A 26,361-nucleotide genomic window follows, 5' to 3' on the forward strand; every position below is an offset into this window, starting at 1 on the left:
TAAAACTTGCATGTGCATTTCAATGTATTTTTCTCATAAAATATATATTTCCTCTCAAAATTTCTGAACTATCTATCTATCTATCTATCTATCTATCTATCTATCTATCCATCCATCTATCATCTGTCAAACTGCATCAAGGAAGCACAAAAGCCTGCAAGTAACTAAGTTCCACTCTACAAATTAATCCAGGATATTTGGGTCTGGTCATTTTGTATCAAAATACACAAAGTTAAATGCCTCAAATATTTCTAATATGTTCTCTCGATGACTGTGCACAAACCACAAAACATTTAAAGAACTGAAGTTTACCTCTCTGAGAGCTCAAATCCCAAGCACCCTTAACAAACGACAGTTCCCAGGTATCTCCTTTTTTGAGGAACCATGTGGTTTAAATATATGGTGTATCCTCAGCAATGCCTTTGGATTCCCTGCCACTATCTCAGATGCTTTATGGTGAAGAGAAACTTCAGCAAACTTCTTCCCACGCAAGACACCACAGGAGTAGAAGTTTAAGAACAAGGGCAAAGGTGTGGATGTCTTTTGCAAAGCCCTCTGGCTGAGCACAGGGAACACCTAAACCAATCCCCCATCATAGACTCATAGAATTGGAAGGGGCACTGAGGGCCGTCCAGTCCAACCCCCTGCAGTGCAGGAATATCCAGCTGTCCCAAACCTGCAACCCTGGCATTATCTTTTTTTTATAATAATATTTATTAATTTTCCAACAAATTGAACACAACACTACAAAAAACCAAAAAACCAACAAATTATCAGCACCACGCTCTAACCCACTGATTCGGCCATTTGGCCAGCACTTACCGGCATGGTCTGACTGCCGTGGAGACTACTGATAGCAGCTTGCGCCTCTGCATGACTCCCGTATTTGACAAAGGCACATCCTAAGAGGAAAGAAAGGATCAATGGTCAGCTCAGAGGCATATCCAAAAAAAACCCAAAACTAAACCCAGAGTGGATCTCCATATTGGCAAAGCCAGTCAAGGTGGGGAAATGCAAGCGGTAGCCTGAAGTCTGGCTCATCTAGGATTCTTTCTCCCCGCTGTAAGGCAATGCATGCCCGCTATTGCAGGGTCAGGTCACAGTTTGCTTTTGGTTAACGTGGGTTGAACAGCATCCCATGTTCCACTAGCAAAAGACAAGCATAGCGCCGTCACTTGAGAATGGCGTGCGCCTGCCTAAGTGGCCAGATTTGCCCATAATAAACAGGGGGAGAGGCTGCTTCTTCCTGTGTGTGTTTCAGGGTTGCAAAAGGTTATGTTTCAAATCATTAAATTTTGGGCCGATGCTTCCCCCCCCCAATAAAAGGATTCAGTGTGACTCTCAGAAATTAAAATGTACAAAAGTGTAAAACAAGAGGCAATTCAACAGCAATATCCATAAAGACTCTCCTCCCTGAAAGAGAGGGGAGTGGTTGTGGTTGGGAGCCTGAGCACCGCCCAGCAGGGGGCATGGCCCCCTGCCTCCAGCTCACCTGGCTGGCGCTCATGCCCCCCCCCAGTGGCCACCCAACCAGGTGCCGCAGAGGGGGCGTGTTCAGCACCCTTTTGCTGCAGTGCCAGCCTCTCCCTGGCCTCATTCCTTGTCGTTGCCCCGTCGCGAGTCACCCACCCTCCACTCCCTTTTAGTTAGGGCTTAGGTCATTGGCCTTGCTATGGACCTTAGGTTGGTCGCCCTGGTTGCCCGGGGGGCCTGGTAGGAGTTTTTCCATTTGGCATTAGGCTTTTTGGTTTTTTCGCCTACCTCGTAGCAATCGTCACAACTTTTGTGGTATTGGTGGGTAGGTTAGGCATTGGAATAATGTGTTGTGGTGTGTCGAAGTGCTAGGTGTGGCCATCGCCTATGCCTTCAATTTTTAGGGGTATTCCGTTAAAGGAATCTGGGGGTCGTGTATTCCGTCCGATGCCTGCTTGGCGGGAGGCCATGGCACGACCCTCGGCGACAGCAGGGGTGAGCCTATAGTTGGATTAGCATCAACAGGCTCCACCTACTGGTGAATAAACCCACTTGTTTCCATCCAATGCCTAAACCAATACCTTTTCATTGCTGTAATCAATAAATCAATAAAGTTGTGGCCTTTTCTAGCCCATCAACCTTATATCACGTGTACTTGTGTCTTCATTTCACTTCGCGGGGGTCGGGTCCTCGAACCACAATATATGAAAACCAATTCAAAGTGGGCATTCACAACAGACAACACAGATCATGTGTTTTGTTTTTGCACTTTGTGAGGTGCCTGTTTGCTCAGAAATAAAGTTCACTACGCCTGGTTGGGCTTAGTCCAGGTGAATGTGCATAGGACTGCAACCTTTAAATCAGTGGGTTTTCATCATCATCATCATCATCATCATCATCATCATCATCATAATTTCAGACCCACCCTTCACTGTAGGTCCCACAAAGTGAAAATGCAATGTTAAAATTGGTTTAAACACCTGACAATAAATGTCAAAACCAGTGTAAAGGACTGCAATACCTCAAGGACTGCCTCTCTCCCTATGAACCTGCCCAGACCCTGTGATCTTCCTCTGAGGCTCTTTTTCGTGTGCCTCCTCCACGTGAGGTCCAGAGGCTGGCAACACGAGAATAAGGGCCTTTTCTGCGTTGGCTCCCCATTTGTGGAATGTTTTTCCCTGGAATGTTCACCTGGTGCCTTCATTATATGTTTTTAGGCAGCAGGCAAAAACATTCCTCTTCAACCAGGCCTTTGACTTATTAATATTCCACAGCCTTTTAAAAGTATCTCTGGGAAGTAGGGGTATTGTTTTGCTGTTTAGTTTTAATTATTTACTTGTTTTATCCTGCATCTTATTCTGTGAACCACCCTGCATTCTTATGATAAAGGGAGGAATAATAATAATAATAATAATAATAATAATAATAATAATAATAATACTGTAGGTGCTCAGAAGGATTGGAGCATATTACTAGCAAGTATCAGGCAATGGGAAAGTAGCAGCTATTCTGGTGACTGGGGGCGGCCGCCGAGACCACATAACACCGGTCCTGAAAGACCTACATTGGCTCCCAGTATGTTTCCAAGCACAATTCAAATTGTTGGTGTTGACCTTTAAAGCCCTAAATGGCCTCAGCCCAGTATACCTGAAGGAGCGTCTCCACCCCCATTGTTCTGCCCGGACACTGAGGTCCAGCGCCGAGGGCTTTCTGGCAGTTCCCTCATTGCGAGAAGCCAAGTTACAGGGAACCAGGCAGAGGGCCTTCTCGGTAGTGGTGCCTGCCCTGTAGAATGCCCTCCCATCAGATGTCAAAGAGATAAACAACTACCTGACATTTAGAAGACATCAGGGAAGTTTTTAATGTGTGACATTTGAATGTATTTTTAATCTTTGTTGGAAGCCGCCCAGAGTGGCTGGGGAAACTCAGCCAGATGTGTGGGGTACAAATATATTATTATTATTATTATTATTATTATTATTATTATTATTATTATTATTATTATTATTGCATAGGGAATATGTGCTGAAGCAAAAGGCAAGTCCAGACCCAGATTGGAACAGGTAGATCCCAGGGTTCGGACCCACTTCTTTCGGCCACCCCTCTATATTATTATTTATATTCTGGCTTCTCCTGTGCAAAATAATAGCTGGCCGAGATACGCTTGCATGGCAGACATTGCAGGGAGGATCTTGACCTCAGCCCTGAATAACTCCTCCCATTCCCTTTTACAAGGTTGTACCTCATACTGGTCCATTTAGCTTAGTTTTGACTGCACTGACTGGCAGACGTTCTACAGGATTTCAGACTTCACCTGCAGATGCCGGCAGGGATTGAACCTGGGAACGTCTGCCTGCAGAGCACAGATGCTCTACTATTGAGCTGTGGCCCTTCCCCATAGGAGGAAAAAGCAAGCTGCGTCACCCCTTTCTGGTGTTGCCGATGTCATTCTCCGCCGCTTCTTGTTCCTCACCTTTACTGGCTCCATCGGGGCCTCTGAGGATCGTGCATTCTTCGATCTGGCCAAAGGGCTCAAAGAGTCGCCGGACGTCATCCTCACTCTGCTGCTTCCCCAGCATGCCCACAAAAAGCTTCCTGTCTTCTAAAAACAAACCACTCCTCATTAGCAAGAGCCACGCAAAGCCACACGTGATTAGTAGGGCAGAACGGGAGCACAGGTGGGGCCTTATTGACTTGGCGGCTGGTCCAGGCCAGGGCTTTGGACGACAACTATGAACCTTTGCAGGGGCTTGCCGGACGGGCGAATGGCCTTTGTGTCTGGGCTGCTGTTCTGAATCATACTTACTTGCATTGAACTCAATGGGATGTATTTCTGAGTACATCAGGACATAAGAACAACCCTGACCCACCAAGCCTAGCAACCTGTTCTCAGCCTGCAAGCATTGTGAATTTGTCACGAGTCCCAAAGAGGTGTCATGGGGGTGGGGTGTCTGAGACAAAGAAGGGATGGGAGGGGCCATGAGGTGGGACCCAGCAGGATGGGAGAAGCATTGGTGGGCCCTAAAGAAGTGTCAGAGAGCCAGTGTGGTGTAGTGGTTAAGAGCGGTAGACTCGTAATCTGGGGAACCGGGTTCGCGTCCCCGCTCCTCCATGTGCAGCTGCTGGGTGACCTTGGGCTAGTCACACTTCTCTGAAGTCTCTCAGCCTCACTCACCTCACAGAGTGTTTGTTGTGGGGGAGGAAGGGAAAAGTGAATGTTAGCCACTTTGAGACTCCTTCAGGTAGTGATAGAGCAGGATATCAAATCCAAACTCTTCTTCTTCTTCTGTTAAGAGTCTAGGGCTGGGGGGAGGAGGGGCTGGCCTGGAGGATAGTGAGCTGGATCCTAAGGGGGGACCAAGTGGGGCGTTCTAATCCAGCATCAAGAGACCCCCCCAGCCCATTCTCCCCTGTTGAGCAGCCACCTCTGGTGCCTTCTGCTATCAGTGATGCGCTTCCTTTGAAGAAGGAGGCTGCTGAGCATAAATCAGCTGAAACTTGGTCTCCAAGGACACAGAGATGCCAGTGTTGGTGCAAAAAGACCTTGTAAGCTCAACTCACTGAGAGGAATGCCTGTTTGCTCGCCCAGTTTGGAGACTCGGACCATTTGCCACACTAAGTGCCTGTCCCATCCTTTAAAAAGAAGGCACAGGGGGTGTCTTGTTGGGTCAGTATCTTAGCTCATGCTTAGCCATGTGCCTTTCACCCTTGCCTTCCCTATGTACTGCGCTCATCTTCACCGTCAAGATTTTGGTAGAAACAGAAACCCAAGTTTGAGTCATTCATGCAGCAGTGAGGGCCAGGACAGTATCACGTTTACAATTTCCTTGCAATTTCATAGCTGATTTCTTACGTGCCATGTTTATTTCAGTGTCCGAGATGATGCTCTGTTTTGTTGCTAATACCTCGGGTTGAGTGCATTCAAGTTGCGCTCCACGGCAACCCGGAAGTAACGGAGTGAGTTACGTCTGGGTTTCGCCGCTTGCGCATGCGCAGATGCTCAAAATTATGCCATGCGCATGCGCAGAAGCGACGAAAAGTGACACGCGCATGCACAGACATGCCGTTGCTAGTTACGTTTGCTTCTAGATATGAATGGGCTCTGGAACGGATCCCGTTCGTATCCAGAGGTACCACTGTAGTGCTTTATAGAATGTGGGCCTTCTCTGGTATTTCCATAGTTGCTGTCTACTGAAGATGTTTTAACATTTTGTCAGTGGCTTAGATGTTCTGTTTAAATACCAGGGGTATATAAATTGTCAAGCAACTAGGAGAAATCCAGCGGGCGCAGTGTCTGCATGCTAGGGATTCCTCTATTCATGGACTTGGAGGAGGCCAGAGGTACAGAATCCCCTACAAACAACTGTCCAGCCTCTGCTTGAAGTCCTCCAATGAAAGAGAGCCCACCATCCTTTTAAGTAACTGGTCACCTTTACCATCACCTAACAGCCAACCAAAATCTGCCCTCCTACAACTTCAGCCCATTAGATCAAGTTCTACCCTCCGAAGCAGCAGAGAACAAATTTTTGCCCTCATTCACTCAGTGGTGATTGGCCCACTAGCGTAAATGAGGCAGTGCCCCACTACACTTCAGAAGGAATGTTTTTAACTGCATTATTATTATCATTACTACTATTATTATTATTATCATTAGGGCTTTTTGTGACAGTACTCACTTGTACAACCATTTATGTTTTTGCTGCCCATGGCTGCCATTTTGTGCAGGCACCCACAGCACTTTTATCAATATAGGAGCACTGGCACCTCATCATTAAAACAAAAAAGAGCTGCTAGTTTTATTATTATTGTTGTTATTATTATTATTGTAAAGGTAAAGGACCCCTGGACGGTTAAGTCCAGTCAAAGGGGAACATGTGGAGAAAGAAGGTGGGGGGTGGAGGTTGATGAGAAGGAATGGGGAATACAGTGGTGCCCCGCAAGACGAACGCCTCGCGAGACAAAAAACTCGCAAGACGAAAGGTTTTTTCGTTTTCGAGTTGCTTCGCAAGACGAATTTCCCTATGGGCTTGCTTCGCAAAACGAAGCTTGCCCCCGCACCCCGGACCTCTTTTGAAGCAAGGGGCGGCGGGGAGAAGATCGCTTCTCCCTGTTGCCAGCCCCGCAATCTCCGGGGACAGAGGGGAAGGTGCGCGCGCGCCTTCCCCTCTCTCCCCGGACCCCTTTTGAACCAAGGGGCAGCAACGGGGAGAAGCGATTCTCCCCGCTGCCCCTTCCCTTGCTTTAAAACAGGTCCGGGGACAGAGGGGAAGGCCCGCGGCGCTTCCCCTCTGTCCCCGGACGGTCTCCATAGGAACGCATTGATTGATTTTCAATGCATTCCTATGGGAAACCGTGCTTCGCAAGACGAAAAACTCGCAAGAAGAAAAAACTTGCGGAACGAATTAATTTCGTCTTGCGAGGCACCACTGTAAAGGGGTACTTGGAATGAGAAAGACAGAGATGGAGGCAACGAGGCTCCGAGAGAAAGAGAGACGGTTAAGTAAAGTAGCAAGCCGTTTCATGGTTATGATTGACTACCCAAATAACCCTCCGCTGCCAGCCCTGCCCAAGGGACATAAATAACTTAAACATCATTGGAGTGATGGTAAATAATGAGTGTTTCGCGATTATTGCCGGCATCTGTCTTCCACGGCCCTCGCACCAGCGCTGGGCTCTAATGGCGTCTGACAACGGGAATAAGGTGGCCTGTCAGAGTGCGCAGGGCGGGAAATAAATAAATAACAGCAGGGCACAGTGGACGCTTTGTCAGGCACTAGGAAAATTAGTTAAGAGACCAGGGCTCATACATTGTCTAGTAAAACATAAACCATCTCTATTAAAAACAACAACACCTGTCCCTGTATAGTGTTGTAGGCTTTGGCTGAGCTTAAATTTCCTTGACACTTCTCTCCTCACCGCAAGCGCCTCTTCAAAGAGGATTCGAATTTCTGCCTCACTTATGGCCTAAGCCGGAGTCTTGCTCCGAGCCAAATTCTTGCTGGTCTGCTGGCCAAAAAGGGAATGATAATGTGAAATTTGAGGAAGCGGCGGCCTTTAAGGATCCAACACTTCATAGATAAAAATAGGGACCCTCCTGTAGGGATGGAAGGGGGAATTTAATTCACATCTAAAAGGGAACCTATTGAGAAGACTTTTGATAAGAAATTAGAGAATGAAAATGTAAGGTGTGTATACTAAGTTTGTGAAAATGGATAAATAAAAATAAAATAAAAAAGGGAACTTATCAAACCTGCATTTTCTGAAACAATATTCAAACTGAGCCAGCCATCTTTTAAAATTTGCACTTCTCTAAATTTTGCAGTTCAGTTCTCTAGCCAAGTAGCATGTACAAAAATTGATGATGATGATGATTTATTATTATTAAAATTTGTATACTGCCCTAAACCTGCGGGTCTCAGGGTGGTTACAGCATACAAAAATGCATATACTGGGGCAAAGTGTTCATTAAAATGCACATGTCAGTGAAAATAACATGCAAAAATGCATTATATATGGGGAAATCACAAAGTAAAAAGTGCGTACTGTATTGGGGGAAATTGCATGGAAAAATGTGTAAGGAACAGTTTGAAATTACATGCTGCTGAATTTACATGAGGGACAGAACTATCCAAACTGTACAGAAATTTATTCATGTATGTGAGAACATTGGCAGGATTGTTGTAATAACCTGCAGTTTTATAAGAGTATATATTTAAAGTAGATGAATAAATGAGCAAATTAATTTGGATATGCAGAAAATATTAAAAAATAAATTTAAGGAACCGCAGAAAGAGGGGGAAAGAAGTCGAGTTTTGAAATGTTGAAATGATTGTAAAATTATTGAAAAGTATAAAATTATTATTATTATTATTATTATTATTATTATTATTATTATTAAAGCAATGATTGACTGGGCACCTACAATGCTATACATAAAAAGAGAGCTTAAGGAACTGCAGAAAGTGGGGGAAGAAAGTCAAATTTTGAAATGTTCAAATGATTGTAAAATTATTGAAATGTATAAACCTGAAAATCATTAATAATAGCAATAAGAATTTTCATGAGGTGCTAAATCAGAAATATGCAAAGAGATGTGGAAATGTGAAGACTAGAAAAATGAGAAACTGAAACTGTCAGATCCTCAAGGCTGGTATCTGCACCTGGCATTTTGGGGCAGCTGTCAGGGTTCAAATGCCCCACCAGGGTGCACAGCTAATGCTTATGTTAGAATCTTCTTTATTATTATTTTCTGACCCAGCACTCCCGGTGGCAGCTGACTGAAGCCACCCCTTTAATTTCCCCCAATGTTCTTGATGCAGCATCACTCTGGAGCATTGTGGGAAATCACGGCTGCCCTGTGTTGCTCACAGCCATGCCATTACTGCAGGGCAAACCCACCTGATCCCACTGCCAAAGGACGTTTTGCCCCTTGCCCCCTCAGACCTCGATCCAGTTCTGTCTATACTCATTCTTCCAAGCCCTGCTGAAGGCTGTATTCCTTCTTACCCCTTTTGTCTGCATTCATTCCGGTTCTCCTTCATTTCAAAAAGCCAAAGTGGGGCTTGCTCTTTTTCACAAGGCCGGCCACAAACCAGTGCAACTGTGCCGGCCGAATTGGGGAACTATTACTTCAAAGTGGCCTCCTGCACTTTTAATGATTTCGTTCCCAGGAGAGTTAGAGGCATATTTTGGTATATTTCATCTGATCCTCTGGGAAAACAGTGCAGGGCCAAAGGGATAGAGCACTGCCGAGCTGGGCATTGAATCTAAGGTTTCTTGCATCTGAATCCTACAGTCCATTCCAGTGGGCTTGTGGGACTTGGGTGGAAAGGGCCGGCCATTCTGCCACAGCACGTTTTACCTATCAAGCATCTCTTTGCCACTGACCTCTTAAAAGGCAGAGGAGCCCCCAGATGGCCAGAAAGTGTGCTCTTGGGCAACGAGAGTGCCATCCTCTTGCAATGGGATTTCTCCTCCTCCACAGAGCCCGGCTGAGGCAGCTTGCTTGTTCTTGCCTGTCTATTGATTTTTAATCCCTCACCAATTACATTCTGTAAGTGGGTAATTTATTTCCCAGTTCCCTTTGGGACGCAGGGAGCTTTTGCTGGCACCAGCTGAGTCGTGTTTAATAACTACATCTCTCTCTGAATACACTGTTATTTACCCTGCTCAAGCAACTGAACCCTGGGAATAAAACATCACTGGGTTTAAAATACCGATCCTCGCGTGCATTTGTCTGCAGACAGGCGCCATAGGAAATGGGCAAGAAGGTGCACAGAGAGATAGAAAAATGGGGCATTAGAGGTTTGCCAAAATCTACCTATGTCTGGTTTGATGTAGGCCATTAAAGCAAGGAGATGCAGTGTTCCATAGTGGTTGGTGTTGGACTGGGACCTGGTAGACCAGGGTGCACCCCCCCACTCGCTCATGAAACTTACTAGGTGACACTGGGCCAGTCACTGCCTCTCAGCCTAACTTACTGCACTGGGTGGTTGTTGTGGAGATTAAATGAGGAGGGGGAGAATCACGTATGCCACCTTGAATTCCTTGTGGGGGGGGGGAATGGACTATACCTGCAGTAAATTCATGAATGAGTGCTGCTCAGAATGTTCTGGCTCGGTTTGCATTGAAAGGGCAACACTCCTTAAAACAATACACAAAAGGAAACATTGTCATCCTCTGAGATTTCTACTTCCCCAGATTTTGCAGTGCAATTCTCCAGCCTGCTTGTGTACAAAGTTGCATATGCCAGGGTAAACTATGCACAAAATGCATACGTTATGGAAATCAGCATGCAAAAATGCATTATGTCAGTGAAAAGTGCTTGCAGAAATGTGTATACAGTGGTACCTCGGGTTACATACGCTTCAGGTTACAGACTCCGCTAACCCAGAAATAGTGCTTCAGGTTAAGAACTTTGCTTCAGGATAAGAACAGAAATTGTGCTCCGGCGGTGTGGCGGCAGCAGGAGGCCCCATTAGCTAAAGTGGTGCTTCAGGTTAAGAACAGTTTCAGGTTAAGAACGGACCTCTGGAATGAATTAAGTATTTAACCCGAGGTACCACTGTATCACGGGACGCGGGTGGCGCTGTGGGTAAAAGCCTCAGCGCCTAGGGCTTGCCGATCGAAAGGTCGGCGGTTCGAATCCCCGCGGCGGGGTGCGCTCCTGCTGCTCGGTCCCAGCGCCTGCCAACCTAGCAGTTCGAAAGCACCCCCGGGTGCAAGTAGATAAATAGGGACCGCTTACCAGCGGGAAGGTAAACGGCGTTCCGTGTGCTGCGCTGGCTCGCCAGATGCAGCTTTGTCACGCTGGCCACGTGACCCGGAAGTGTCTCCGGACAGCGCTGGCCCCCGGCCTATAGATGTGAGATGGGCGCACAAACCCCAGAGTCTGTCAAGACTGGCCCGTTCGGGCAGGGGTACCTTTACCTTTACCTTTACCTTACCACTGTATCAGGAGAAATTTGCTAATGAATTTTTGTGAGAACCTTTAATAATTGTCGTCCGTCCCCCCCCCCCCACAAACTGATATGGAAATATGTAGAACTGAATGAAAGACTGGAAAAAGGGGGAAAGACAGAGTCACTTATTCCTATGAGTTTCCTGCCAGATGCTGTTGGACTTTTAAATCCCATCAGCAACTCATTCTTCTTGCTGCTGCTGCTGCTGCTGCTGCTGCGCTACCATGCACTGCAATAAGACTTGTTCTCGGTTTACCAATTGTGGTTTGCTCAGGGACGTGCCTGGTGGTCATGTTGCAACCTTTTTCTTATCTTTGAATTAACTTTGGAGATGTGAACCTTCTTTCCATTCCTCCACCCCAGGAAAACACAGAAAATTCTCACAAGTCAATCTGAGAAACTTTTGGAGCAATGGTTCACCTCTAAAATAATGTATGTATGTATAAGTTTTAATTTAATTTTAATTTAATCCATCTCTCATGATTGTAGAGTTTGGTTTGAACAAATTACGGGAAAAGTTTTACAATGTGGTTTTTGATGCCAAGCACGAAGCCAGTCTTTGTTCTAGGGCCAGCTACTGGCCTGGTATTTCCCCTAGAGGGTGCTAGTCATCCATTGGCCACAATCCCTGCGGCTTCTTGAGATGCAGAAAGAGCAGAGGAAGGGGGTCACAGCCAGCTGAGCTTGGGTGTTAGACCCACACTGTCAAGGCCAGATTATGGTATACTGGTGAGCATATAGACAAGCCTTCAATAGTTTTCTCAAAGCAACAACAGGTAACTAGAACAACATTTTTCAAACATCTCAGTATATTTGTACTATGATTCAGTCTTCTGGCTAATGGAAAGGGCTGCAAAGACTCCTATCTCCAGAGTACGATCTGCTCCAACTGTCTCTTGGTTTATCGCTGCAAATGCTGCACTCGCAACTTCTACTGCAAGGATTGTCAATGTGGCACCTACAGGCACAGCAATGCGTCTGAGGTCTTCCCTTGGTACCCATGAGGCCTCTCCCTGCCACTTGGTCATGAGGTGCTGAGAGTGGTTGCCTTTATCTTGAAGTATATAGATCGGAGGAAGGAAGTTGGAAATGTGACAGTCTTTCCTATTTCCCCTTTCAGCTCTATGGGCTTTTCAAGTCTCCGATTACTTTTCACTGGCTGTCACTTGGGAAAGCAGAATGTGTGCTCATTTGTGTGAACGTGTCTTTCTCTTTCTATGGGAAGGGCTGGTTCAGAGATGGAGGGAGATAAATGACCAGAGGGTGTTGCTCACAGCTCTGGTTCAAAAAACCCAAATTCCTGCTCTATTCTGCAAAGTTCCTCTGGGATGAAAAGATGGCTGAAAGAAAGAGCAACAGGTGCATCTAAACCCTGTAAAGTTAGGCTTGCCATATTTCAAACAGCTTTTTGGGTGGGTGTGTGTGTGCAAATTTATTGAGCTTTTTAAAGTTTTGCCCAAAGTTGTTAAGCTAATTTGAAGGAAAATCGCCAAAAACGACACTGCCAGCATGGGTTGCCATACATCCAGATTTCTCTGGACATTTTTACGATTTCCGTCTGGACGCTCCTCTCAAGTACAGTATTCCGGATATGTCCGGGAAATTCCGGACATTCAGCAACCATAGTTAAGTGCATACCTGGGATGCTGGAAGGCTGGCCCTACCCTTGGGCAAAGTAAGGCGGCTGCCTCAGACGGCAGGTTTTGGGTGGACAACAAAGTGTTAGTTATTCACAGTGCTTTTTTTCTGGGGATACTTAAGGGAACCTAGCACCAGCACCTTTCCTCCCCAAATGTTAAAAGTGCAACACTTACTGCAACAACTTCATGGTGAGTACTGGCACCATTTTGACTCAACAAAAGCACTGATTTTTCAATTTGATATTGTTGTATTTTTAGTTCCAGAGAGGAGAGATTGTTTTCTGTCTCAGCTGTCAAAATCACTTGTATACTTTGGCCACACCCACAGCACACATTTAAAGCACTGTTATAATACTTTAACAGTCATGGCTTCCAACACTGCAAGGAGTCCAGTGAACTGTAGTTTGCAAAGGATATTGAGAGCCTCTAGCACGGACTTAGCATCTGAATGGTTTCATCGGGTTCTGAGTCAATGAGGCTCTGTGACCCAGTGCAGCACAGTGTGAGGTCTCCCCCCCCCAATGTTCTACTCTGCTTCATGGTACACTTTTTATTACAATGGTACAGAAAGTTTTCCATGTGGCCTCCCACCCAGGCCCTACCCCAGTCCAGACTTGCTTGGCTTCAACAAGGCAAATGCATCAAATCATTCTCTAGTCTAGGCCCTTTTCAGAAGCTGAGTTTAATTGCTCAAATGTTCACTGCTTTATAAACCATGAAGTGCATGCTTTCTCTAATGCAGCTTGATAAGTTGCTTTGAATGGCTATTTTCTTTTTCCTTTTCATACACTATTTACCATATTTTTCGTCCTATAGGGCGCACCGGCCCGTAGGACGCACCTCATTTTTTGGGGGGGAAATGAATAAAAAAAATTATTCCCCCCCCCGCCCTGGCTGCCGCCCCAAGCCTTGCGCTCACCTGCCCGAAGCACGGGGCACCCTCTGGAGGGCTCCCCGTGCTTCGGGCAACAGGCTGCTGCCCCAAGCCTCACGCGCTTGGCGGGACCTCCTGCTGGGCGCGCAAGGCTTGCGGACACTCGCAGGGGCTGCAGGCTGCTGTCCGCAAGCCTTGTGAGCCTGCGGGAACTCCCGCCAAGCCTGGAGAGAGAGGGGGGTCGGTGCACACCGATGCCTCTCGCTCTCCAGGCTTCAGCGAAAGCCTGCATTCACCGCATAGGACGCACACACATTTCCCCTTCATTTTTGGAGGGGAAAAAGTGCGTCCTATGGGGTGAAAAATACGGTACCTAAGCTCATGTTATAATTCCATGGGCTTTGCGCTGGTGAAGATGCTCGAAACCGCCTAAGAAGGAGGCAGAACCAGCAGAGCTGGGCTTCTATCATTGATGGGCTACTGCTGGTGCTGTACCAGAGGGGACATAATTGTTTTCCTGACCCAGTTACGGCAGTTGTCATGACATTTTGCACCTTCCTTTCATAAGGATCTTATGAAGATCCTTTCCGGGAAAAAAAACAACAAACAAAGACCCACAACCAGGTGCCAAAAGGAGTAGTTTAAATGTGGTCAGTAGAAATCTCTGCCTAGAAATACAACCAGGTATGAAAGGTACTTTCTTGGGCTCCATGATCACTGCAGATGGTGACAGCAGTCACGAAATTAAAAGACGCCTGCTTCTTGGGAGAAAAGCAATGACAAACCTAGACAGCGTCTTAAAAACCAGAGTCATCACCTTGCTGACAAAGGTCTGTATAGTTAAAGCTATGGTTTTCCCAGTAGTGATGTATGGAAGTGAAAGCTGGACCATAAAGAAGGCTGATTGCTGAAGAATTGATGCTTTTGAATTATGGTATTGGAGGAGACTCTTGAGAGTCCCATGGACTGCACGATCAAACCTATCCATTCTTAAGGAAATTAGCCCTGAGTGCTCACTGGAAGGACAGATCCTGAAGCTGAGGCTCCAATACTTTGGCCACCTCATGAGAAGAGAAGACTCCCTGGAAAAGACCCTGATGTTGGGAAAGATGGAGGGCACAAGGAGAAGGGGACGACAGAGGACGAGATGGTTGGACAGTGTTCTCGAAGCTACCAACATGAGTCTGACCAAACTGCGGGAGGCAGTGGAAGACAGGAGTGCCTGGCGTGCTCTGGTCCAGGGGGTCACGAAGAGATGAACATGACTAAACGACTAAACAACAACATGAAAGGTATCCGTAAAAGGAGTCAAATTTGAACATAGCACCAAGCCATATTGAGGACAATGTCTTTGGATGTACAATGCTGGTGGTTCCAGTGTGTTGCTTCAAGCGCTGCTGTTAAGCCTTTGTTAATAATCCATCAGTTGTTTAACTGAATGGTTTTCTGTTCTCTGTATCATGCGTTCCTCAGATCTGTCCTACCACATGCCATTAGCAAAACTGTGTGGGGTCTCTTTGTAATTGGTTTCACTGTTGCTCTTCAATCTTTATTTAGGGCTTTTTTGAAAGAGAAGAAGCCTGGATAGCTCAGTTGGCTAGAACATGGTACCTTAACGCCAAGGTTGCAGATTCGATGCCCTTATGGGACAGCTGCATATTCCTGCATTGCAGGGGGTTGGACTGGATGACCCTCAGGGTCCCTTCCAACTCTACAATTCTATGATTCTATGAAGACCATAGGAATGGAAGAGCCCTCCTAGATCGGGACAATGGTCTATCTAGTCCCTCATCCTGTTCTCATAGTGTCCAACCAAATGCCTATGGGAAACCCTCAAGAAAAGCTTGAGCACGTAAGCACTCTCACCTCCTGCAGAATCAGCAAGTGGTATTTGAAAGCGTTACCGCCTTGGATAGTGGAGGTGGAACATGGCCATCATCTCCCTCTCGCATATCTCCAGAGCTCGTCGGCATCCAGTGAACCTGACTATTAGAAGATTCATGACAAGTAAGACAGCTCACCTTTGTGGTGGGCGGTGTTGTGGCCGGGCATCTGGGCCCTGGCGGTGACCCAGCTCGGGGATGGGGGATTGACGCCTCCTTCTGTGCCTGCCCCGGCCGCGTTATCCCCACTCAGCCAATCGGTGCTGGTGGGGATAGCTGTGGGTGTTTCAAACTGTGGCTCGGCCGGTTGCTTCCTTCTCTTGCCTCCTCGCTGGATCTCCCAGCCTACTCACTCTCTTTCTAAACTTTGGTATGCATGACCTTGCTATGGACAAATGTCAGCCGCCTTGTTGTTGGGGCCAGGTAGGAATTTTTCCACTTGGTAGATTGGCACCTGCCACTTGGTTTCTGCCTACCTTGTAGCGATCGTCACAACGTTGAAAGGTTAGGCATTAGGTAAGTCTTTGTTTAATGGAGGTGAGGTCGTAGCCCCCACCTGCCCCTCCTCATTAAGGGTATTCTGTTAAAGAGATCTGGGGGTGTGGATCCTGTCCGAAGCCCGGGCATGGGCCAGGGTCATGCCACGACCCCAATGGGGACCCCTCGAGGTACCCCTATTTGATGTAAGTCATAGGGCTCCCCCTTCTGGTGGTTTACTCTTAATTTGACTCCTTGCAGACGGGCGGGACTTGAGATATAGCCTGGCTTCACCCAAAGCTTAAGCCTAATTGCTCACATCTGTAACCAATAAAGGTGTGGCCTGTTTTAGCCCATACAGTGGTACCTCAGGTTAAGAACTTAATTCATTCTGGAGGGCTGTTCTTAACCTGAGGTACCACTTTAGCTAATGGGGCCTCCTGCCACCGCGGCGCAATTTCTGTTCTCATCCTGAAGCAAAGTTCTTAACCCGAGGTACTATTTCTGGGTTAGCGGAGTCTGTAACTTGAAGCGTCTGTAAACTGAAGTGTCTGTAACCCGAGGTACCACTGTAATTCTAAGTGCCTATGTCTGCATGCTTATTAATCACTGAGGAACTGCAGGGCATGAAGCTTTGGCACACAGCGTGCAGTTAACCTGTGGAACTCACTCCCACTGGAGGCGGCAATTTCCACCAACCAAAGAGGAGTGGATAGATTCAGGGAGGATCAAGCTACCGGTGGCTACAAACTACGACAGCTACACTCTGTCTCATGGTTGGAAGCAACACACTCTGAATGCCCGTTGGCTTTAAAAAAGGACTAGACAAATTCACAGAGAGAGGGCTATCGACGGCTACCAGCCACAATGGTTCTGCTCTGGAGACCACAGGAGGGGAGAGGGTGCCTGTGCTTGCAGATTTTTGGCCTGTGCAAGAAGAGGATGCTGGGCTGGAAGGCTCACTGGTCTGATCTTGCAGGCTCTTCTTTCTTATGTTAAATAAATAATAAATAAAATAAATAAACCTTGATTGTCACTACACCACCTGTGTGCAGTGAAATTAAACAAGCTCCACCCCATACACTCAGTCTTGTTTGTGCTCTGTGCGCTTGTTGGAAGTCAATTACACCACTAGCCCCGCCCCCCCATTCAGCAGCCCAACAGCCCACAGATAAAAACTGTTCTTTAACCTGTTGGTACAGCTGACTATACTTCTGTATCTCCTGCCTGAAGGGAGGAGATTAAAGAAATGTTGGCCAGGGTGTGAGTCGTCCCTAAGAATTTTCCTCGCTCTCCTGAGGCAGCGGTCTCCTGCGATGTCATTTAGCGAACTCCGGGGACAGCCCATGATGTCATGTGCTGTATTCGCCACCCTCTGTAGGGACTTCCTGTCCGTGGCTGTCAAACCAGCGTACCACACTGTACTACAGTATGAAAGGACACTTTCTATTGTGGCCCGGTAGAAGGAGATCATCAATTCTGGTTTGACATCGTTCTTTCGCAAGACCCTATGTTCCCATTTAAAGATGTATTTTATCTCAATGCATGCACTTCCAAATGCATTTTATCCTGAAATATGTATTTTTAAAAATACATTTTGGTATGGTGTCTTTTGGGTTTCTTTTTTTTTTTGAGAACAGTACCACAAAAGGAAGAGAAGAGTGAAGTGCAATGGATAATTAAGTTCTGAACCACACATTAGTTGAGGAGGTGCAGATTAGGTCACTTTGCAGAAATAAAATTCCTCAAGCATCCCTAATCATTGGCTGTTAGGAGTTCCAGCTGCTTGGTTGGCCTCCCCTCTTGCCTCAGAAGCCCTCAGAGGGAGCTACTGCCTGGCAACTGCCAAGTGCCAGCAAGGGAATGCTGCTCAGCCCCCACTCCCTTGCCTCGGGCTGTTGGAACTGCAGCAGCAAGGATCATTCAGTTTGTAACTGAAGGGTTAACCCTGTTAGTGTTAAAGTCAACTAGCCAAGAGGAGGAGGATGCTACTGAGGAAGCAGGCACAGTGGCATGATCTCCAGAGAGGTTACACATGCTATTATGTTTGGTTGAATGTATCCCTATTATGCAGGGACGCGGGTGGCGCTGTGGATTAAACCACTGAGGCTAGGACTTGCTGATCAGGAGGTTGGTGGTTCAAATCCCCGCGACGGGGTGAGCTCCCATTGCTCGATCCCTGCTCCTGCCAACCTAGCAGTTCGAAAGCACGTCAAAGTGCAAGTAGATAAATAGATACCGCTCCGGTGGGAAGGTAAATGGTGTTTCTGTGCACTGCTCTGGTTCGCCAGAAGCGGCTTAGTCATGACCTGGAAGCTATCTGTGGACAAACGGCGGCTCCCTTGGCCAATAAAGCAAGATGAGCACCGCAACCAAAGAGTCGGTCACGACTGGACCTAATGGTCAGGGGTCCCTTTACCTTTACCTTTATCCCTATTATGCATGAGGAAAGAAAAAAACTCTAGGTTCCTTTCTGCTCAAATTATATACTGTTTTTGATCAGTTTCCTCAGTAAAGTGTTATCAGGATTTCTTTTCTCTCTGGGCACCGCCTATGTTATTTAAGTAGCTTTGCTAGTACAGAGGCCATCAGTGGGCTTTGCTGTCTACTAGGTGGAGACTGAAGGGTCACACCAGGGAATGCAGGCAGGACATTTCAGTGGAGTAATCATGTGGACAGCATGTTTATTTCTCTCACTGAAACTATGCCCAGTCCGTATTGCATTGTGCAAATCTTTTGTAAGATGCCTTGAGAGCAGGATATACATATTCTGAATCAGAGATGGGGAACCTGTGGCTCTCCTGATCTCATTGGACTGCAGCTCACATCTTCTCTGACCATTGGCCATGTGGACGGGAGCTCCTGGAGGCTGGAATCCAACAACATCTGGGGGGGCAACAGGTTCCTCATCCATGGGTGAAGCCAGGGGAGTGCAGGGGTGCACAGTGCCCCCCCCAAATCAAGTAAAGAAATAGAAATACTTAACTGACCAATTGTGTCGCAGATAACTTGGTTCTGCCCCCTCCAACATAATCAGTGGCGTAGCGTGGGTTGTCAGCGCCCGGGGCAAGGCAAGTAATTTGTGCCCCCTAACCCATGGATTTGCGCCCCCTAACCTGTGGATTTGCGCCCCCTAACCCTAACCCCCAGATGTTGCGCCCGGTGCGGCCAGCCCCCCCCCTGCACTCCCCACGCTACGCCATTGAACATAATGCCTGTCCCCCCCCTAAAATAAATCCTGGCTATGCCCATGTCCTCATCCTCCCCTTTTTTACATAAAAATCCCAACTATTTGCCTCGAGAATAAGACCAATTTGATAAGAGCATAACCAGTGTTATTCTTCTAGAAAAAGAGGGGCCAGAACTCACCATGAACGCCTCCCTTGTTCTCTTATAATGGCAGTGGAACCCACCTGAGAAGTGCTGGAACTGAGTTCTAGCAAGTTCCAGCTTAAAAATTGCTCTGGGCATAACCTTGTGTTGCCAGCCCTGGAGCTCAGAGACAGGAAAGGCCTAAAACTTCTCCATTATACTTTTCTGTTCTCTGCATGCTGAGGCCCATCTCCTGGAACAGCTTAGGAGAAAACAGAACTCAACAGGACCAAATAATAATAATACAATAAAATTTTATTTATACCCAGCCCTCCCCGGCCAGAGCCGGGCTCAGGGCAGCTAACACCAATAAAATCACAATAAAACATAATGGGGGGGGCGCAAACAAACAAAAAACCAGTTTAATAAAATACGGGTTAAAATACAATTTAAAATGCAGCCTCATTTTAATAGTAGCCCATAAATCAAAACCATAAGGGAAGGGAAACATAAGGGTCAGACTGAGTCCAAACCAAAGGCCAGGCAGAACAGCTTTCCTGAGGAAAGAAGTCAAGTCCCGCAGGGCCCTGGTCTCTTGTGACAGAGCGTTCCACCACGTCGGGGCCAGTACTGAAAAGGCCCTGGCCCTAGTTGAGACCAATCTAACCACCTTGCGGCTCGGGACCTCCAAAGTGTTGTTATTTGTGGACCTTAAGGTCCTCCGTGGGGCGTACCAGGAGAGGCGGTCCCGTAGGTACGAGGGTGACCAAATGTAGACAAAGCAGGCAAACCACCACGAAAGGTGGAAGAACAAATCTTGATGACCGCCTGCCACAAGATATAGCCAGGCTTTTGTAACAAACTCACAAAGGAAAGGCACAGAAGCTGCCTCTCTCCAATCATCCTCTACCTGGGGGTGTCAGAGGAAGTTTCACAGCAGCACCTAAGTCCCGACTGGCTCTTGCCCCCGCCACCCCAGGAGTAATTGTGCTTGATGCAGGAACAGGTTCATCAATCAATGGGGAACCAGGCTGAGGCCATCTCCTCATTGATTCCCAGGGCGCTTTATCTCGACTTGTGCTGCGCTTCAAATGCAATAATACATGGCTGCCTGACATTTCAAGGGGAGGAATCGGGTCTAACTGCAGGCAGGAGTGACAGAGCCACCGCAAGGCAGCATCAGAGCAGTGGCCTTTAAGATCCCAGCATTGGCCCCAGCCCAGCCTGTAATGAGATCAGCCGGAGAAAGAAGGGCGTTGATGTGGTTGAGACGTCCAGGCTCAGATGGGGCTCTCGCAGCACCGAAATGTCTCAAACTGAGAACATGTGGCTGGCAGGGAGGGGGAACAAAAGGACCCCTGAGGCTAAGCTAAGTTAAATTAACAGATACCCGGGAGGAGGGCATCCTTAGCGTTGCCATCCTGGCTCCTCTGCTATGTCCTTCTGGCATTACCAGGTGAAGACTTCTAAAAAGAAAATTCTCCCAGGCCTTTAAAGAAACTTTGATCTTGGTGTTTCAAAATACTGTTTAAATGAGGTTCCTCTCTGCCAGTCCCGGTAAGCTGTAAAAAGTGCTCACTGCGATATATTTTTTAATGTTGCAATTTGTTGTTTTATGACTCTGTGTTTTAATAATGTGTCTTAGCATAGGCACATATAATTGTAGAAATGGAAAGAACCACAAGGGTTCTCTAGTCGAATCCCCTGCAATGGAGGGTTTATTTATTTTTGCCCCATGAGGCACTTGGACCCACGACCCTGAGATTAAGAGTCTCACGCTTCTACTGACGGAGCTAGCATGAGGCTCTTAAACTCAGGGTCATGAGTTCGAGTTCCACATTGGGAAAACATTCTTGTAATGCATGGGGTTGGACTCAAGGTCCCTTCCAGCTCTATAATTCTATGGTAGTTTTATGTCTGTGAGCAATGTTATTTAGATGGCCTATAACTACTTCAAAGGAGAGCCAGATGGACAGAAAACCTGACAAGGGGCGGACTTCATTTGCTTATGTAAGGAAGGTTATTTATTTATTGTAACATTTGCATCCCACTTTTTCTCTACAGAGCTCAAGGTAGTACAAACATTTCTCCTCCCTCTCTCTGTTTTATTCTCACAACAACCCTGTGAGGTCCTAGTCCAAAATTCTAACCATTAGGCCACACTGGCTCTCATTATCATTAGTCCGCAGTTCCACACGAGACTAGAAAAGGTACAAAGCATGGTATTATGTACAAAATCCATTGTCACAAGACTCCCAGCTTTCGATTGTTTTAAGCTAGCCGCTTAGCTGCCAGCCCCTATGGATTGGAAGAGAGGCTTGGTAGAATGCAAATCTGCTAAATGCAAAAAACCCAATGGACAGCTGACTGTTTTCGGTTGCTCAGAGGAAGGGGTGGAGTTTCAGTGCCTTGTGCTGTTCCTCGGTCCCTCCCTGTGACTAGCAGAAACAGAATACATTATGCAAAATAAGAAAAAAAGCATGTAAATATGCAAAATCTGCATTATGCATGCAGGTGGCTGTATCCCTATCCATGCCACAGTATTCCGATTTCTTATGTATAAAGTTGATGCACCACTGTGATCCACAGCAAGCTTTTAAAGCACATACAATGCACAATTACAGTGCATGACTTCCCACAATTCTCAGCTCCCTTAAAAGGCGGCAGTTCCCATGATTCTTTGGGGGAAGTCATGTGCTTTAAATGCACGGAGTAGATTGTGCAGGACTGTGCTATGATCAACAATATTTTCATTAACAGAAAGACTGCCTCACAGAGAGTATCTGTGGCATCCAAAAATGTCTGCCTATCTAGTAGGTGCAGCCAGGCATGAAACAAATCCAGCTATCAATCACATGTTCCCATCCATCCCTCAAGGTCCACCCCATCCAATGACAGTTTCCTGCTATGCTATGCTTCCCATTGGCTATGCTAGATGCAGCCCTCATGGCTGAAGTACTACCACAAAAAGAGAGCAAAGGATAATACAGTGGTACCTCTAGATGCGAACGGGATCCGTTCCGGAGCCCCGTTTGCATCTAGAAGCAAATGTAACTTGTGTCTGCGCGTCTGTGTGTGCGCGGGTCACGTTTCGGTGCTTCTGCGCATGCGTGTGACATCATTTTGAGCGTCTGCGCATGCGCAAGTGGCGAAACCTGGAAGTAACGCGCTCCGTTACTTCCGGGCTGCCGCAGAGCGCAACTCGAACACGCTCATCCCGAAGCACATTCAACCCGAGGTATGACTGTAGAATTGTAGCATTGGAAGGTCCAACCCCCTGCAAGGCAGGAATATTTTGCCCAATGTGGGACTCAAACCCACAACCCTGAGATTAAGAGCCTCATAATCTGCCAGCTGAGCTATAGCTGCAAGCACCACGCCAAGAGCCTTGGAAGCAGGAAGCCCATGTCTGCAATCTGTTTACATCAGCAAACCTCTCAGAATCTTTTCTTGAGAAGCCACTTTTGGGAGAGAGGTGAATAACAGGAAAAGCCACTTTGGGGAAGGGGGCAAACCACATTAAAGGCAGGTGAAATTTTAGAGTGTGTTAGCCAGAGCAACTGAGGTAAAGGGTGCAGACTGGAGCATCAGCCTCAGCAAGAAAAGCATCTATGTTCTGTGTATGGTATTTATTTGTTTAAATTAAACGTTTTATAATCTAAGCTGTAAAAGGGCCCCCAAGGTGGATGCACAAAAAGAAAACAGAGACGGAAAATGCAGTTTAAATTAACAAAACAAAACACTAAAACCCAGAAAGAACAAAAAGGTGGTTTTATTCAGGAGAGATTTATTTAAATTAATGGACCGTCATCCTGTTCACTCATTTTAATGGGGAGATGGTGGTCGGTGGGGCTGCACTGATCTCTCGGCTTCCGAACACCTCACATCTCTGCCGCTGACTGAGAGGGGAAAGGGCAAAGCAGAGGGGATTTTGGCACAGTGCAACTGCAGTGCTAGAAGTGTCTGATCGGCTGTTACCGGGTGGTGGTGCAACTGTGCTCCCAGGCGAGACACTAAATAGATCCTCAGGGTTAGTTAGTCAAGCATGGATGAATGGGTTGAAAATGAAGAGCAACCTACCTCCTCGGCCCTCGCTGTCTGCTGGCTTCACTTGGATTGGGCGGTTCATCTGTCAAACAAAACACAGGCACCCTTGGTTAGAGTCTAGCCATCCAGTACTCCTCAGATCAGCTTAAGCTGGTTAGTCAGAAGCCTAGTGATTCGGCGGAAGCAATCAGAGGAAGCTCAAAATGAAAGGGATGGGACGTTGCCTGCTCTCTGTGGGGTTACAGTCTCTGCAAAGGAGAAGGCACACAGCTTGTCTCTTGAGGCTCAGGTGGTCTCAGTGGCACAGAGCGTCTTCTATCAGCTTGGGCTGGTAGCCCAGCTGCACCCCTGTCTGGGCAAGGGTAGCCTAACAACTGTTGACTATGCTCTAGTAGTCTCTAGGTTAGATTACTGCAATGCATTATACACAGTGCTGCCTCTAAAGACCATTTGGAAACTTCAGCTGGTGCAGAATTTGGCAACCAGGTTGTTTACTGGGGCAAGATGGTTTGATGATACAGTGGTACCTCGGGTTACATACGCTTCAGGTTACATGCGTTTCAGGTTACACACTCCGCTAACCCAGAAATAGTGCATCAGGTTAAGAACTTTGCTTCAGGATAAGAACAGAAATCGGGCTCCGGCAGTGTGGCAGCAGCAGGAGGCCCCATTAGCTAAAGTGGTGCTTCAGGTTAAGAACAGTTTCAGGTTAAGAACGGACCTCCGGAACGAATTAAGTACTTAACCCGAGGTACCACCGTACTACACTGATCCTAGTGTGACTGCGCTGGCTGTCCATTAGTTTCTGGTCCCAATTCAAAGTGCTGGTTTTCACTTATAAAGCCTTACACTGCTCAGGATGGCAATACCTCAAGGACCATCTCCCCCCAGATGAGCCAGCCTGGACCCTGCGATCACCATCTGAGGCCATTCTTTGTGTGCCTCCTCCTCAAGAGGTTTCTCGTGAGACAATGGAGTGTGCCTCTGGGAGTGAAGTCTAACTGCTGTGTTAGCAGCGAGGAAGTGACCTCCCCGGGGCACTCATTTTAATGGGGAGATGGTGGTCAGTGGGGCTGCACTGATCTCTCGGCTTCCGAACACCTCACATCTCTGCCCCTGACTGAGAGGGGAAAGGGCAAAGCAGAGCCTAGGTAGTGTGTATGGAGGTGCTGGACTGTTCAGACAACAAGACCCACCCCCCTCGGCCTTGCTGATGTGGTCCAAAGGAAAGCAGAGCAAACAGTTTGGTGGCAGATGTTGCCAGAAGGAGGCCATCAAACAGTCTTAGGAACTCCACTCCAGGTACCGTAGTTTTCACTCTGTAAGACGCACTTTTCCCCTCCTAAAAAGTAAGGGGAAATGTGTGTGTGTGTCTTATGGAGCGAATGTGGGCTGCGCAGCTTTCACTGAAGCCAGGAGAGCAAGAGGGATCGATCCCTCTTGCTCTCCTGCCTTTGCTTCGCTGGAGAGCCGCTGCACAGCTTTCCCTCTCTCGCAGAGCCCCTTCAGCGAAGTAGGAGGAGAAATGGAGCCCCTTCTGTTTCTCCTCCTGCTTTGCTGGAGAGGCGCTGCGCAGAGAGGGAGAGAACATTTTTTTCCTTGTTCTCCTCCTCTAAAACTAGGTGCATCTTATGGTCAGGTGCATCTTATAGAGCGAAAAATACTGTATGTGTCGGGTTTATTCTTTCGTCTTTTCTTCTCCTGAAGATACCCCAAAATGGAGGATCAGAGTTTTCCTTCTCCTACATGGGCTACCTTCTCAGGTTGATGAACCCCATCCATCCCTCATTTTTCTCTACAGCACTTGCGGTATCTGCCTTCTTGACCGTCGGATGGTCTCATCTGCTCCATCCGTCGGAGCCTGCCTTTGCATGTACCCAGATATCATTATCACAGCAGCAGCAGCCATAGATGGGAACTGCAGAGTTACGTGGAGTGGGGAAAATGGAGCGGTGTATTCGGGGAAAGGGCATGGGTGCCTAGCTGGAATGCCGAACAGCATGACACCACTGCAACATTTTGTTGCAGGCTCCCACTTGTCCATTCTAAGCCGCAGACTAAGGAGACAGGATTGCAGCGAACGGAAAAAAGAGGAATGCAGCAGTTACATCGGCAAACGAGGAGTAACAGGAATGCCTGCACAAGTCCCCAGGGCACCACAGCACACCAACAGTATTGTTTCCAAAGTCTTCTCCATCGCTCTGGATTTTCCAAAATGGCTGCAGCCCTCCTTCCTTGCCTCCCAAAGCCACCTGACCACTTTCCTCCTGCCAATCAATCTTGCTAATTGATTTGCGTATTAGGAGAAGTTGTTGATGCCATTTGATGGCTATTAAAGTCGATTAAAGCTCCTTTGCCTCATCAGGATGACAGATGAAAGGATGCTGATGTATCCAATCATTCATCTCCACACCCCCACCCCTGACTGCCTCGCTGGACAGGCGGGGGGACACACAAATATCGCAACTGCATACATCCCCAACTTGCAGAGCTTTCTGCAGGGAAACCTCTGCAGGGAAAAGCTGCAAGTCATCTGGACCGGCCATTCTGAAGATTCAGATTCCATTTGAATCTTCCAGGGGACCAGGAACTCAACCACGTGTATAGCTTCTGTTTGCCTTTGGATTTCCAAGTGAGCGTGCAAAGGTAAATTTGTGCTAAGACGGCCACAGCATCTAGAAACCAGGAACTATTGGCAGTAAAAGGATGTTTGTTCTCCTTCCTTAAGAGGTCCCTATAGCTAAATCAATTATTCTGTTTGCTTGTTTATGCAATGCAATCGTGAGCCATAAATGGCATAGTGCCTGGCACAGCCCGGTTTGGTTCTTCCTCCAATTCCAGGTCCACACATACGTCAGATGCAAGAAATCCTCATCTGTACACAGAGTTAGGCCTTCTCATTTTAGGGGGTGAAACTTAATTTTTGCAAATTTCTTCTGTGAGGGAGGGTCTTAAAAATATGGTTTAGGGTGTGAGGAATACAAAACTGCTATTATTTTGTGACTGGACAACATTTAACTTGGTAAGTCTAAGTCTGATGAAGAAATACCTTCTGAAAACGTCAGGTGATGCTAAATAATAATAATAATAATAATAATAATAATAATAATAATAATAATAATAATAATTGCAATTACTTCGTGATCATTCTTAACGATTTCTATGCAATTTGACACATGTTTTACTTACTAGGC

General features: G+C 47.0%; 1 protein-coding gene across 10 annotated transcripts in view; it reads right to left on the reverse strand.

Moving 5' to 3' along the window:
* CELF6 (CUGBP Elav-like family member 6) overlaps positions 1-26,361 on the reverse strand; it is a 181,614-nt gene that overhangs the window by 33,302 nt on the left and 121,951 nt on the right. For 7 of the 10 annotated variants that reach the window (XR_014213415.1, XM_082198599.1, XM_082198600.1 and 4 more), the window contains 3 exons: positions 23,201-23,249; positions 3,947-4,075; positions 823-902 (listed from right to left, as the gene is read on the reverse strand). Coding sequence is in view for 9 of the 10 variants with exons in the window: in XM_082198599.1 (XP_082054725.1) it covers positions 823-902; positions 3,947-4,075; positions 23,201-23,249 (258 nt within the window). In the remaining variant the exon portion in view is untranslated. The remainder of the gene's footprint in view (positions 1-822; positions 903-3,946; positions 4,076-23,200; positions 23,250-26,361) is intronic. The other 3 variants (XM_082198597.1, XM_082198596.1, XM_082198602.1) reach the window with 1 other exon arrangement.

This window comes from Podarcis vaucheri, assembly GCF_965113315.1.
Source record: "Podarcis vaucheri genome assembly, chromosome: 14".
Lineage (NCBI taxonomy): Eukaryota > Metazoa > Chordata > Lepidosauria > Squamata > Lacertidae > Podarcis > Podarcis vaucheri.